Below are 15,391 nucleotides of genomic sequence, written 5' to 3'. Positions count from 1 at the left end.
CTGCCACAAGTGATCCATAGGGTTAAAAAAAAGTTTCAATATGGCTACCACAGCCTTACATTCAATTGCATGTTAAGTTCTTTAAATAAAAAAAATAAAAAAAAGGAATCTATGCTATTACACTGAAATTTGTTCATATTCTCTTGGACAGGAACTTTAATGTTGGTACTTATTTCTTTCTAGAGTGGTGTTAGGGGCACACCCCCTACCACACCACCAACCACACACCCCCCTCTCCCATCGCTACAGTAAACCAAGGGGCACCCCCCCTACCACACCACCAACCACACACCCCCCTCTCCCATCGCTACAGTAAACCAGACCCCACATGGGATTTTAAAAATTTTAAAATCCCGTATGGAGCCCGGTTTACTGTAACGATGGGAGAGGGGGGTGTGGTTGGTGGTGTGTTAGGGGGTGTGCCCCTAACATTATTTTTCTTTCTATAGTAAAAATAACAAAATCACAAAAAGTATGCCCTGCGGAATAAAGACCAAGAGCAACAGTATGCCAAACAGAGAGGGGTTAAATATAAAGCTAAAATAAACACACGAAAAATCCTTTTAACAAAACAGATGGATACATGAAGGACACACTCTACTGACATTCTTTCCCCAGAAAGCAGCACAATAACGTTTCTTTAAGTTCGTTACGCATTAACTCTACATAAATTAAAAAGATACCAAAGATGATATCTGCAACATTACACAAGCTTATTATTGACCGGAATTGATTCCAAAGAGTCGGACTTTGTGCATGTTTGGGAACTTAGCGACAACCAATATGATCACCGCGACAGTATTGAGGAAAAGCATAGGATGTTGGTAATCAGTTGTGTGTGAAGCTATCAAGTATCTGCAAAAGAGGAAGGCAAGACGAAAACTATTAAACCTATTGGTCAGAATTGAACACAAGGGAAAAATAAGTATTGTGTCATGTTATCGGACATAATAATTGCTCTTGAATATCTAACTTTCACAAGCTATGAAAGTGAAGGGAAAATCATATGAGACAGTTATAAAACCCGACAATATTTCATGGATAAGAAAGTTGGGCAATTAAGAAAAGCAATGTGCAAAAAATGATTGTGGCAAAAATGAGAACGTTATGGACTTGTGGATGGACACTACTAATAGATAAGATAAGAAATGAGCGTATTCATAGGATGTCAGAGTTTGCTCCTATGCTCTCCTATTAATGACAAAATAAAAGAGAATCAGCAGAAGACTGTTTGGTCATGTGCAAACGAGACCGCTAAATGCACTAGTAAGTAATAAAATTATGGTTAATGTGGAAAGGACTAGAGATAGGCCTAAATGAATTTAGTTGGCGGCAATTAAAAAGGATAATTAATAATTAATTACAACAGAGGAGATACCCTAAACAGAAGTGAATGAAAACATAGGATTTATGTAGCCGACTCCAAAAAATTGGGATAAACTTCTGTTGTTGTATATAACTTTAACAAATTTAATTAATTCATAGTATAAACTACTTTTAAATCTGAAACTAAAAATTTTAGGATAAAACATGTTTTAGATGTGCTAGACATCCAAAGAGTAGGTTTTTTATGTATCCGCAACTCGAAAGTAGTAAGCTATTCATATCCTAATCCTAATGATACAACCATCATGCAATAAGAAATAGTTTTTATATATCAAACTGTGTAACAGTGAATTTTTCATTTCCTGATGAATAAAAGATGAACTAATCAGTCCAGCATCTGATAAAACAACAAATCTTAAAATTAACAGCTGCAGATACTGATATCTACGTCAATGAACCATTTTACGGTGCACAGAAATCCTTGGATTTATATCCACAGATCACTTTGGCCATTCATGGCTCATAAATGTTCTCAAAAAATTGGTTATTTGACTAAGATAATTTATTTAATGCACAGAGAAATTTAGATCGTATCCTATGTTTAATGTCTTTTAAAAAGAAGTTTAACAGCTTAGGTTCAGAATCGGAAAAAAAAAGAAACTGAAAATGATTATGCTTCTAATATTTAAAGGCAGAGCAAGCAAATAGTAGTATCTTCAGTGTTAGTTCCGACATCATCATCTCACTAATCTAATCTATGATCTCCCCTCTAAGGACATTGAAACAAACGACAATGGGTGGTTATATTGTGAGCTTTTATTTTCTTCACTTGGAGATTAAACAATCTTTTTCACCTTCAAAGCAACTCCCAGTAGCAATTTGTCTAATTCTGTACTACATTCTGAACTCTCTCACCAGAGGACAATTTTGAAGCTGTTCCTTGGTTGCTCAAATTAGTTTCAGTCTGCAGCTGACAGAACTTAAGAAACAGAAACAGATTCACTAAAATCTACCAAAAACCTTTGAAATCAGCACAGAACAAACTAGGAAATTCATGAGAACAGAATAGATAAAAGGACTTCTTGGAGACGATCAACTGCTGCCTTCTCTTTGTCTTCCACATAATGATGGGAAGGAAACTTTCCAGAATTGGGACATCAGATGGGGTTAAATCCAAATAGAACCTGACATATTTAGCAGTAATTAACTCATTGTCTTAGAACTTCACTGTATTTGATTAAGGTCATACATAAATAAAACCAATAATGTCTACAAACTGAATCAGTTAAATAGCCAACCATTAGCAGTTGTGGTGAGCCTTCAAATGGGTAACAACTTTGGAAGGATTAGTTCACTAAGTGAATAGCCATTAGAATACAAGTTACTCTTTTAGCGTTTGGAATTGACAAGTAAAAGAATAAATGGCTTTTAAGAAAAAGCACATCAATTGATACTTGACTAAATATAAAAAGGGGTTATTTGTATATATAGATATTTGCAAAATTAGCCCCCAAATCTCGGTAAACTAACCCCCCAAATCATCGATTTTGGAAGAAGAAAAAAAAACTATGTCTAAAATCATCGACTTTGGAAGGGTGGAAAAACTACCTGTCGTCAATCCTGCTTGATTTCATCACGTCCATCGACTTGTTTTTTTCCTCAAGAAGCTTATGGCTAAAACATGTGCCTCTGTCTAAAGCCCTAGGGAAGGACTGAATATAAAGAAGCATCTTCAACAATTAAACTACCCTTGGAGTGGACAATGGTTGTCACTATTTGTTATTTCCTACTATTTACCCTTTTGCTTTAAAATGCAAAAAGCTTATTTATGGTTTTGTAATTATGTGACTCGAAGTATCCTCTCCTTCAAAAATTTTATGTACAAGGTTGATTATAGTGTATTTCCAAGAAAGAAAAAGGAATAAAGAAACAAGAAAATGAAAATTGAACGAAAAGAGGAAAAAGAAAAGGAAAAAAAGAGAAAAGAAGGGGAAAAAAGAAAAAGGGAAAAAAATTGATCAAGATCCCACATATGGTTTGATCAGTTTTTTTTTTTTTTTAATTTACTAAGGTTGATCTACTTCTATTTCAGTCTTTTTCTTATTAGCCTATCTTCAAGTCTATATTGTGCGTAATACCTGAGACCCTACTTCTTGTCCCCATGTCTAAGGCCTTATATCTTATCTCTATGATCATGACTCTATTGTCTCTCTATATCTGTGACCAAGGATATTTGTGGTCTTCTGATTTGGAATCACTAATGGCTATTTCCGATTAACCAGTTTATTCTGCTAAAATTTGAACTGGTATTGTTGCTCGTAAAGCTGTTGAGGATTGAAAGGAAAGTAACTACTTCATCAAAACCATGAATATTGTCAAGATTGATGATATTTTCAAGAAAAAATCACTCTTATGTAACAAGCTGACCATAATTATATGCTTCAGCTTGGGAGAGAGTACTAGAGGTGTATATTAAGAAAGTTAGAGAGTATAACAAGATCACAGGATTGTTTTTTGAGCATTTTGTCATTATTTTAAAAAATTAAATACCAACTCCAATCCTCTTCTTCCTTCTATTTAAGAGAGAACACATTCATATCTTCTTCTTCAACTGATTTCTTCACCAAATCCAAACACATAAAGAAATTTAAATCTACTAAAAACCTCCAGGTGAAAGGGAGGAATATTTCTCAAAATATTAAATGAATAGAAATGTCATTCACGTCCTCCTTTTTAACTTAACAATATTAATTGCTTCTTACAGATTTAGGGTACCTTTCGAGCAAATTTAAATTTAGGCCATTGAAGTAAAAAATAACTGATGAAACTTTGGGGTATTAAAGTGAAAATTGCCCAAAAAGAAGCAAGGAATGTGATGTCAAATTAAAATTGTGTACCTTTCATTCCGAACTCCGAAGCTCAACATATAATAATCTTGCTCACGTGTGGAGGCATTTAATTTGAATCCTATTCATACCACTCAAATGAATATAGCAAGGTAATGGACTCCTTGAAAACAAAAACTTCCTATGCCAAGCATTGTCCAAATCTAGGTTTACGAAGTTCTATTCTTAATACTGTCACTAGCCTCAAACAGTTTGACCACAGTATATCTGCTGGTATCACTCTTAAGCCCATTTATTTCTAGAGACAAGCTGGTGTACTACATACAAGATGCATCTAATAATTTTCAATTGTTTGTCTAGTCAGAATCTTTTCAAGAAATTGGTAAGTAACAGGTAATGTACATTGCACATATCGAGTGCCTTCTTTGATGGCAATCGAAGAATTGCAACTCATTTTCTCTGTTACATCAAAAATATTTTTCTAGGCTAACTTCAGCACCTAAGTACCATCATCATTGAATTGTATCCAGGATCCACCATCACATCTGTCTTTTGTTTCACTAATAGCATTAAATAAGATAATGTATCAGAGTTGCCCACTGCTCACTCTATTTAGTAGCGAAGTTTAGACATATATCTAGGAACAAGGTTATCGATAGCGGATAGCGTCGCGTAGCGGTGAGGCATCCCTAAGACTATTTGGGGCTATTGCGGTAAAATAACGATAAAAGGCACAAAGTCAAATAGCGGTCTAATTTAGATATGTATAAGTACTAAAAAAATTAAAGAAAAATCTAAAAAAATTAAAAGTACATATTTGATGATTTAAAGAGATCCTAAACATGAAATAGATATGTAAACATCACGTAATACTGAAGACGACTGGAGGAGTCAAAGAGTCGTCGTCTTCGAGAAGAAAAGCTGAGTGGTGATAGGATTGCCATAAGAGGAGCTCACGGTGAAGGAGGTGAGAGAAAATACTAAGGTAGGTGCCAGAGGCTATGAGAGGTGGCGGGAGTGTGTCGAAAATCACAGGAGACGATGGAATGCAATGGTCAAGGGTTGGGTTTAATTTTAAAAAAATAAACCTCAAACCGTTTTTAAATAGTAGTCAAAAAGCAAATTCCGCATGCAATCGCCCACTATTTACCGTTATGGTACACTATTGACCGTTTTTGCGAACTAAAAACGTATATTCCGTAATATGTCACCACTATTAGGCGATAGCGTAACGGGAAGGGACCACTAACGCTAATAGCACCGCTATGTGGGGCTATTTACCGCTATTTATAACAGTGTCTAGGAATAATAGCTAATTGTGGACTGACTTCTCAGTTAGGTACGAGAGGTCCCAAACTTCCCTCCACAACGTGCCGCAACAAGCCACACACTGATTCTAGCCCTAGTATTAAAAAGCTCGAGCTGTATGAAATATCCAAGTGTATGAATCATAGCTTGCCTAGGTTCAAAAGTGTTGTAAACCAGAGTGTATCCAGCCGTATAGTTGGTCATACTAGATGATATTTGATATTGAATTGTTTTCATTAGATGTACTGCTTGGTAGTTTGATTTCATTAGAGATTTTGTAAGTGATATTTGATATTGCCATCATGCTGGACTTTTTAAGTGTCATGGATGTTTGTAAACTGTATTAAAGCATGTTCTTCAAAGTTCAAACTTACTACTCGTGCTCATATTGTACTTTCTTGCATTTGGGTTTTATTCTTTATCTATTTTAAATTAAGTTAGGTATGGTATTTAATTTAGTTTGTCAATGTAGCTTTCCATCTCTTGTTAAGCATAAACCATAAGCACTCATAAAATTTGATATTTCCATGTGTTATAAGGGGTCTTCAAATTTTAAAACATAGGTATATGTAATCTTTATATTTTATGGATTACTCTAGCATTTGCTATAATTTTATTTAAATTTACACAATAAAATTGCATGCAGCTGTTTATGCAGTGCACATGCAGTACCATGTGCATCAAGGAAACGTGTTATTGTCGATACCACATTGTGTAACACGAGAAACAATTGGCAAACTGTTTAAATCAGAAGCCATTTGCAAAAGCAAGTCTTACCCTACCTTTCTGATCAAGAATATATCAGAAGAAAGTTAGAGAACCTCTTTTTTCCTTTTTATTTTCTTTTTCTTTTTTGGAGATAAACTATGACGATCTTAAGCAAAAGCATCCATTTGCATGAATACGAATATGGGCACGATTATGGGGCTGGTGCAAGACACAACAATTTATAAAAGGTAGGGTATTGGGACACAATTAAAATACATGGGCTAGATATTTGAATGACTCTTTGAAATCATACTTTACTCGACCCGTATTCAACAAGTTTCAAAAGAGGATGTGAAGTTTAGGATATATGTCCAAGAAGTGTATGACAAAGTGTTTTGAATTAAAACATGTATTGTATAATTGAGTACACATATAAAAAATATATGCATATATTTAAAGAGTGTCCAAGAAGTGTTGGGTATGGATATGGGCGTGCGATATGTCGGGCATGGCTTCATGATAAACGTACCTAGATAACATGGATCCAAAATGAACCTCAAAAGTTTCCCTTGAATATCACTGCATCCTGCCCCCACACCCACTCGCAACACACCCTCCCACCCATCAACACACTCACACACAAAGAAAGGAAAAAAGAAAAGGCACTAGGAGAAATAAAAGGTTTTAAATAAAAGAAAAAGAATAAGATTATGGTCGTCAGCATCAGCACTATGAGGTTAATTTATTAAAGTGTGCTAGGATAGATTATTTGGAACAAGAAGGATTTAAGTATGTTGGAAGTTATTGGAATAGGGAGGTCATATTTTTAATAAAACAAGGAGACATGCCTTTTCAGCCTTTGCATATGAAGATGGAAACATAAATTCATCATTAAATTACCAAGTTGGAGGACTCATCATTTTGATTTACAGTCAACAACTGTTAAACTAATCATGGTTCAGTTTCAAGGTTGATTTTCTTTCTAGATCTTATGTGTAGTGTTTAAAATATAGCTGACAAGTTCGACATGTTGACATGTCTGCTTAAATGTCATTTTGTAGGGCTTGTTGTAATGAGAAAGGATTTACATTTTATTTATCGTTATTTGGGAAATTATCCATGACATATCGGGATTTTCCAATATATCAGCCAATGTTCTGGGATTTCCCCGGTACATCACGCACTATATTGAACCGAAAAATCAGCTATAATGGGCCATGATGGGATGCTTATATTTAGTTTAAGTTTGAGTTTGGGTTAAAGCTCAATCTAGCCCTAATACCAAGCCTAAACCCGTTTTATGTAGATCTCAAAACGAGAGAATTAAAGCTCAATTAAGCCTCAATTCTTTGCCTTGCCCTTCTCGAGTAAAGAGTCTTTTGAACCTCGACTCCATGTCGTCACTGGTAAGCCCCTTCTCTTTCTTAACCTCCCTTTGCGTCTATTTCGCCTCTTCTTAGTGGTTGAAAGTTTTTCTGGCTCCTAAACATATCTTATTTAAATAGTTTGATTGTTTTTATGTTTAGATTACATTTAGGACATCTATGATAGGTATATACACTATCAATACGACGTTCCGATATTTATTAAAAATCCCTGACATCCACTCAACATTGAATTATTTCCATCCCACATGACCCCAATATCCGACCTTTAGAACACTGCATATATGCATGCAGATACGATATGATGCAGCAATTAAAATTTTAAAAATACAAGGTGTCGGGAATTAGCAATTCTTTCATAATGAAGGGAAAGTATCTCCTCAGAAGAATCAGAAAAGGTATAAATGTGTTTAATGTGATAAAATTGGCAGCTAATAAGAGGAAACGATCATTAAACGAGTCAAAGCATTCCAAAAACATTGTTGCTCATTGATCTAGGGATTCATTCTGATTCTTAATAGACATACGATCATATTAAGAAGTAAGGCGACAATTAAAAAATTTACTCACAGGACTACGGGAGCAACAGTCAAGAATTTCCGATTACGAGTAAGTTGCTTGCCATTATCAATTTGTTCCCACCATGTTAGAGTATTGTAGACCCCTTGATCTTCAGCAAAGGGTGTTCCTTTCTTCCAGTGGAAAAAGTGATAAGTAATCTGGAATAAATGAGAAACGATCTGTAAGCAATAAAGAAAATAGATGCTCCATGTAGCTAGGAGCATCGAGTATAAAGTAATAACAAATTCAAGAGAGAAATACAATTGAACGGGTGTATTCATCAAATATATGCATCTATGTAATGTAACAAAGTAAAAAAAAAAAAAAATCTATCCAATTTCTCTACATTGAGCCAAGAATCTAATACTTCACTAGACAAAACAATGTCAACACTGTATGGATCAATTATTCAAAAGCTAAGAATTAGTGTTAAATCATAAGATTCTCATATTGCAGCCAATAAAAGGTCATTGCCTCCGAAAAGAGCAAGGTGATCAAGGCAGAGTTTACTTTCAATTTTTTATGCCAAATTAGGGAAACCCCGATAAACAATCAACACTTCACTAACAATCCACACAAATTCAAATCATTACCAAAATATTCAAGCAAACAAGTCAAAAGCCACTAGACTCCCACGTTGATTAAAAAAAATAGTGCTTTTCTCATCCAAATTAAACCAACGATTTCAATTCTGTCTAATACCCAGATAAAAATATTATTCCTTTCACCAATCAAACAAAATGAAACCCATCAAATTCATCAGGGCATGCACATTGCCCCCCAGTTAATAACCAAAGTTGATCTTTTTTTCCTCACAGGATCCAAATTAAACCAGCATCTTCAATTCTGTCAAATACCCACAAGGAAAGTTTCCTCCTTTCATAAACCAATCAAAATAAAAACCCATCAATTTCATCTGGCCACGTGCAATTTTCCCCCAAAAAAAAGGAGGGGGGAAAGGGTAAAGAAATCACAACAAAACCTACAATTTCAATTCTCTCAAATACCCAGATGGAAAAACTCCTCCATCCATCAGTAAATCAATGTAAAACCCATCAAAATTCATCTGGGCATCGCCCCTCCCCAATTACGCACCAAAAAAACCCCCAAATATACCAAAAAAAATAAGGGAAAAGAGAGATCAACATACGATAAAATGACATAAATTGACGATGGTCCAAGCGATCCCAGGTGTGCATCGAAAAAGAGAGAGCACAATGAGCCAAGCAAAGAAGAGGATGAGGATGTAAGTAGTCCAAACACCAGGGTACATGAACCACTCTGTGTTTTTATTCACATCTGGCGGCGTTACCATCGTCTCATACAACTTAGCCATTATTCTCTCTCTCTCTCTCTCTCTCTCTCTCTCAAGATTAAGTGAGTTATTTTATTTTTGTGAATATTTATAGTAATGGATGAAGAAAGAAAGAGAGAAGGTTCGATTTGTTCAACTGGAGAGAGGGAGAGAGAAGAATAGGTCAAGGGCTCGCGCTAAGTCAGACTTTTCGCTTGTTCTCCTTCGCGGATTTGATCTAATTGAGTATTTTAGGTGGAAGGTATCGTTTCCAAATTTGTTTTTAGGTTTTTGGCATAAATTGCACGTAGATGCTTTATTGTTTCCAAAAAAAAACATTTATATATCCTCATTAAAAAAGCAGAACATATATATAGTAGTATATATTATATATATATATTATATATATAATATATATAGATAGAGAGAGAGAGAGAGAGAGAGCAAACTTGTGTCAAACTTAAGTGGTATATGGAAAAAGTTGTGCGGCACCGTCAACTTTTAGTCACTCATATTGCCTAGGGATCATTGCATAAAGTTATGAAAAATATTTTTATATTAATAAATGAGTGGCGCTTAGGAAGTTTGATGGATATGCAACTTCAGTTGATTCCCGGAGTGCTTTAGCTATAGGTCTATATAGTATATATATTATTATAGTATATATATATATATAGTATAGTATATATATATAGTATATATACTATATAAGTGAAGAAAACATGAGCATACTTGGTACCGAAGCATAAACAAGTTGTGGCTTAGTAGAGTGAGCGTAAGGCAATAATCTCGCTCCACTCATTGTATAATGGTTGCATATTGCTCATTGCACTCCTGGCAACGGCCATGTGAAGTGGTGGTGGCCGCACCATTGTAGAATGAGTGGAGAGGAAATTTCCACCTGCACTACCAGCACAACCAGCTTTGGTGCTTGGTACGCGAAGCATCACGCCATCATTTCTGCGGTGCTGCTCTCTGCTTCTATTGCTGCTCTATATATATATATATAGTATATAGTATATATAATATAATATAGTATATATATATTATATATATATATATATATATATATATATATATATGAGAATAGGGTATGGGCTGTGGTAGTGAGTTGATATAGGATCGGCGCCTTCAGCTGCATATCAAATGGGGGAGCCATATTCACATGGGTTGAGAGTGGCATGGGGATTATGCACCATTTGAATGAGGGCTAGAGGAGATTGATAGTCGACCTGCACTACCAGGGCATAACTTTTTGTGTTTAGTACCAGTAACATAGCGCGCAACTTTAATATATATACTATAGTATATATATTATATATATAGTATAGATATGATATATATATATGATATAGTTATATATATATATATTAGTATATATATCAAAGAAAATAGGTATGCTTGGTACCAAACATAAATTTTGTGTTTGGTAGTGAGATGTTCTATTATCATCCACTCATTCCAATTCCTAACCACTCACCAACCTATGTAAATGTGGGCTCCGATTTTAATGAGTGGAGGGGAATATGTCACATCACTACCAAGCACAAAAACTTGTGTTTGGTACGAATCATACTCATTTCTCTCTCTTTCTCTCTCTCTCTCTCTCTCTCTCTCTCTCTATTATATATATATACATATAGGGAGAGGTTCAAATACAAACCTCGCTATCCTAAAAACTAAAAACCTCTCCTCTCCATTGGATCTAGATTCATCCAATGGCTGAGATTAAACCTGCGTGAGGGTAATCTGGTAAAATAAACAGCACCCAAAGAGAGGTAATTAATGCTTCTGTTGAGTTCTCCATTTCCCCATGCAATCTTACGACTCAGGCAACCCAACAGTCACGAATATCAGCTCTCGTTTATCGTCCAGCAGCTTTCAATCGTGAAATTGTCCAGCAGCTATCTCGTTCATCGTCCTTCAGATCTTCAGCTCTCGTTCAGAAATCGTCCAGCAGCTCTCGTTCATCGTTCATCGTTCTTCAGCTCTCGTTCATCGAGAAAACGTCCAGTAGCTCTCATTCATCGTTCTTCAGCTCTCTTGTTCGAAGTCCAGCAGCTGGACATTGCTCAACATTTTATGGAGATTGAAATGGAGAGCTTGAATTCAGGTGTGCATGGTCTAGTTTTTTTCATTGTAATGGAACTAGATTCAGTATTTAAAAACTTAGTCATATGACTTATTATCTTGTAGCTTACATTCTTAAACATTTTATGGAGTTTTAAATGGAGAATTTGATGCATTGAATCGAGATTTTTTCATTTGTTCTAAATGGATAGTGGTAAATATTGGTGGTCTGGATTATGCAATATGCACTCTAGTTGAGTTTATCTCGATTCAGTTGAGTGGATCGAGATAAACTGGGTGAATCTACTCTATTCAGTTTAGTGAATCGCGATTCACTGGATAAATCGTCTCGATTCAGTTTTGTAAATCGCGATTCAGTTGAGTGGATCGATATTCACTGGATGAATATACACGATTCAGTTGAGTGAATCGCGATTCAGTCGAGTGGATCGAGATTCACTGGGTGAATCTACGCGATTCAGTTGAGTGAATCGCGATTCACTCGTTGATTCGACTCGATTCAGTTTTGTAAATAGCGATTCACTGGGTGAATCGTCTCGATTCAGTTATGTAAATAGCGATTCACTGGGTGAATCTACTCGATTCAGTTAGGAAAGTGAGGGTTTTAAATTTTTTCCATTTTCTTTGATCTTGTTAGAATAAGTCAAGTAATTTTTATATTGTAAGATGTTTTCATTTGATCTAAATGGATAGCGGTAAATCCAGATTCAGTATATCAACACATATGATTGATGGTGTTTTATTTTCAGTTGTAGGCAGCAATGAACAAATTTACATACCACATGTTATAAATGCATCGGACAGTGATTTTGGGGAAGATGGAATGGACGAAGTTAGCTCTATTCCTTTTGAATCACCAGGTGGTGGTATGTATTGGAAACCTCGGGTTGAAGCTGAAGTTAAACCTTATCTAAACCAAAGCTTTCGCTCACTAGAGGATGGTATAGAGTTTTACCGAGAGTATGGACGTAAAAGTGGGTTTGAGATCAGACGGCATACGGAGAAGAAACATGAGGACGGTACAGTTCTTCTTAAACACATTGTTTGCAGTAGAGCTGGCAGCAATGAATCAAAGATGGATGTTGATATTGATGAGTCTAGTAGCATTTTGAAAAAGAGAAGGAGAACTGTATCTAGTAGATGTGGTTGCAAAGCTAAGGTCGTATTTAAGTTTGATGGTTTGAAAGGATATAATGTTCTCTCATTTGTTGAAGAGCATTCTCATTCTTTGGTCTCCGGTAGTGGGAAACAATTTTTGAAGTCAAATAGAGTTCTCGGTCTCGCACATAAGAAACTTGTATTTGATGGAGCAAAAGCCAACATGGGGCCTAACAAAACATATAACTTTGCTAAAGAGTTGTGTGGAAGTTATTCTAATGTTGGTGCTACTTGTACCGAGTTTAAAAATTGGAGTAGGGATGTGAAGCTTTATATTGGTGATCGAGATGCTCAAATGATCATCGAGAAGTTCACGGCTAAGAAGGAGATGAGTGATGGATTTTTCTATGATTATGCAGTCGATGAAGGTGGTCGATTAACTCGCATTTTTTGGGCAGATGTTATTGGTCGAAGAAATTACGATGTATTTGGAGATGTGATATCATTTGACTCTACATATTCCACAAACAAGTAAGATTTTATAGTTAATCTCTTACTATTTTCAATATTGTAATTATATATCATAGTGAATCTTATATTTTTTGTATGTGATACAATAGGTACAACATGAAGTTTGTTCCATTTACTGGTCTCGACAATTATAAGAAGTGTGTTGTATTTGCAGCAGGATTGATAGCTAAAGAGGACATTGATAACTATGTCTGGATTTTTGAGGTATTCATGAAATGCATGATTCGCGAGCCAAAGTGTATTGTTACAGATCAGTGCCCTGCCATGAAGCAAGCTATACCAACTGTCTTTACAGAAGCACGTCACCGCTTGTGCATGTGGCACATAATGAAGAAATTTAACCAAAAGGTAATGAATCATGCATTCAAATATAATGAATCCTCATTAGATAAATACTGAATCTTTCGTTATATATTTATATTGTAGTTGGCAAAATGCATTTCGAAGATGGATGATTTCAAGAGGAAGATCAATGCACTGATTTGGAGTGTAGATATAGATCCAGCAACATTTGAAGTAGGTTGGAAAGATGTTATGAAAGAATATAAGCTTGAAAGTAATGAATGGTTGTGTGAACTGTATAACATTCGGGAGTCATGGATTCCAGCCTATTATGCTGATGATCCATTGGCTGGTTTATTGCGTACTACATCAATATCAGAGAGTGAGAACAGTTTTTTTGACAAATTCAACCGTAGATCTGACACATTGACAGAATTTTATCTCCGATACGAGAGTGCTATGGAGAAGCAAAGGCATACAAACGCAAGATTAAACTATGAAGGAACGAAGTCGATGCCAAGAATGGACGGGCCATTGTTATTGGAGAGGGATGCAGCAGAGTTGTACACTCGAACAATGTTTTATGAGGTACAGAAAGAGATAATGTCATCCTGTTATGATATGAGTATCAACAGTATATCAGAAGAAGATGGTGTGAAGATTTTTTCCTTAAAGGACAAAAAGAGACATGGAAAAATATTTGAGGTAAAACTTAATAATGGACAAAAGGAGGCATGGAAAAATATTTGAGGTAATACTTAATAGCGTTTTTTGAAACAATAAAAATTTAATCTATTTTTATTGTAGTGAATCCCGATTCAATGAAGTGAATCGCGATTCAAGTAAGTGAATCTCGATTCACATCACTGAATCGAGATTCAGTGACCATTACAATGACTTGTCATTTTCTTTATTTAATCGGTGCTAATATACATTGTTTTTTTAATTTTAGGTGAAACACACTTATTTGAACAATGACGTTCAATGTACGTGTAGGCTGTTTGAGAAAATGGGTATAGTATGTAGGCATGGTTTTTTTGCACTTAACCAAGCTGATGTAACAAAAATACCAAGACATCTTGTTGTGAACCGATGGACAAAAGGTGCTGAAATGAGGCATTCATTGCAGTTCAAGGAAATATCAGAACAATGTAATGCAATTGAAGTTACAAATCGTAAGTTGAATGACATATGGTATGATTTCCAATCCTGTGTGAGTTTGGCAGGTTTAGATGGTGAGAGACTTGACTACCTGGAAGGGAAGTTGAAGGAGTTGAAGCACAGTTTGCGTGAATCTAGTTTGAAATCTGACACACAGAACAAAAATGATGTAATGGAGTTTTTTGTTGGCTCAAAAATACCAGCGGAAGTGATCGTTAAACTTCCCATTGAAGGTAGAAACAAGGGTTGTGGACGGAGAATTGTTGGTGATTATGAGAAATCAATTAGTCAACGGAAGAAGAAGGTGCCAAGGCTTTGCGATATGTGCAAAAAAAATCGATTTCCATGACGCACGGACATGCCCATTAAAGAAAACAATACAGCAAAGTGATGTTTAATTTAGTCGACATATTTTGTTTCAAACACATGTTTATAAATACATTTCTTATTAAAATTTCTGAATTGTGTAATTATTAACTACATATACTTACTAGATTATTAATTACATGGTTACGTTGTGTGATATGCACTCTAGTTGAATCTACTCGATTCAGTTGAGTGGATCGAGATAAACTAGGTGAATCTACTCGATTCAGTTTAGTGAATCGCGATTCACTGGATGAATCGTCTCGATTCAGTTTTGTAAATCGCGATTCAGTTGAGTGGATCGATATTCACTGGGTGAATCTACACGATTCAGTTGAGTGAATCGCGATTCAGTTGAGTGGATCGAGATTCACTGGGTGAATCTACGCGATTCAGTTGAGTGAATCGCGATTCACTGGTTGATTCGACTCGAT

General features: G+C 35.5%; 2 protein-coding genes across 3 annotated transcripts; one reads left to right on the top strand and one right to left on the bottom strand.

Moving 5' to 3' along the window:
- LOC109839569 (ORM1-like protein 2) lies at nucleotides 526–9,650 on the bottom strand. 2 transcript variants are annotated; one of them, XM_020408048.1, is made up of 3 exons: nucleotides 9,285–9,640; nucleotides 8,144–8,292; nucleotides 526–855 (listed from the first exon to the last, which is right to left on the bottom strand). In XM_020408048.1, the coding sequence occupies exons 1-3, from the start codon at nucleotides 9,468–9,470 to the stop codon at nucleotides 717–719; spliced, it is 474 nt and encodes a 157-aa protein (XP_020263637.1). In that variant the 5' UTR covers nucleotides 9,471–9,640; the 3' UTR covers nucleotides 526–716. The 2 variants fall into 2 exon arrangements, with proteins under 2 accessions (XP_020263637.1, XP_020263636.1); XM_020408047.1 differs by lacking the exon at nucleotides 526–855 and adding an exon at nucleotides 1,910–2,510 and having other exon boundaries at nucleotides 9,285–9,650.
- LOC109839393 (protein FAR1-RELATED SEQUENCE 5-like) lies at nucleotides 11,214–14,940 on the top strand. Its single transcript, XM_020407818.1, has 5 exons — nucleotides 11,214–11,541; nucleotides 12,269–13,148; nucleotides 13,238–13,496; nucleotides 13,575–14,135; nucleotides 14,383–14,940. Exons 1-5 carry the CDS (start codon nucleotides 11,214–11,216, stop codon nucleotides 14,938–14,940), a joined length of 2,586 nt encoding a protein of 861 aa, XP_020263407.1.

The sequence above is a fragment of the Asparagus officinalis genome, chromosome 4, assembly GCF_001876935.1.
Source record: "Asparagus officinalis chromosome 4, Aspof.V1, whole genome shotgun sequence".
NCBI lineage: Eukaryota > Viridiplantae > Streptophyta > Magnoliopsida > Asparagales > Asparagaceae > Asparagus > Asparagus officinalis.
Note: the sequence above shows the minus strand (reverse complement) of the source record. Positions and strands in the feature narration are given on the sequence as shown.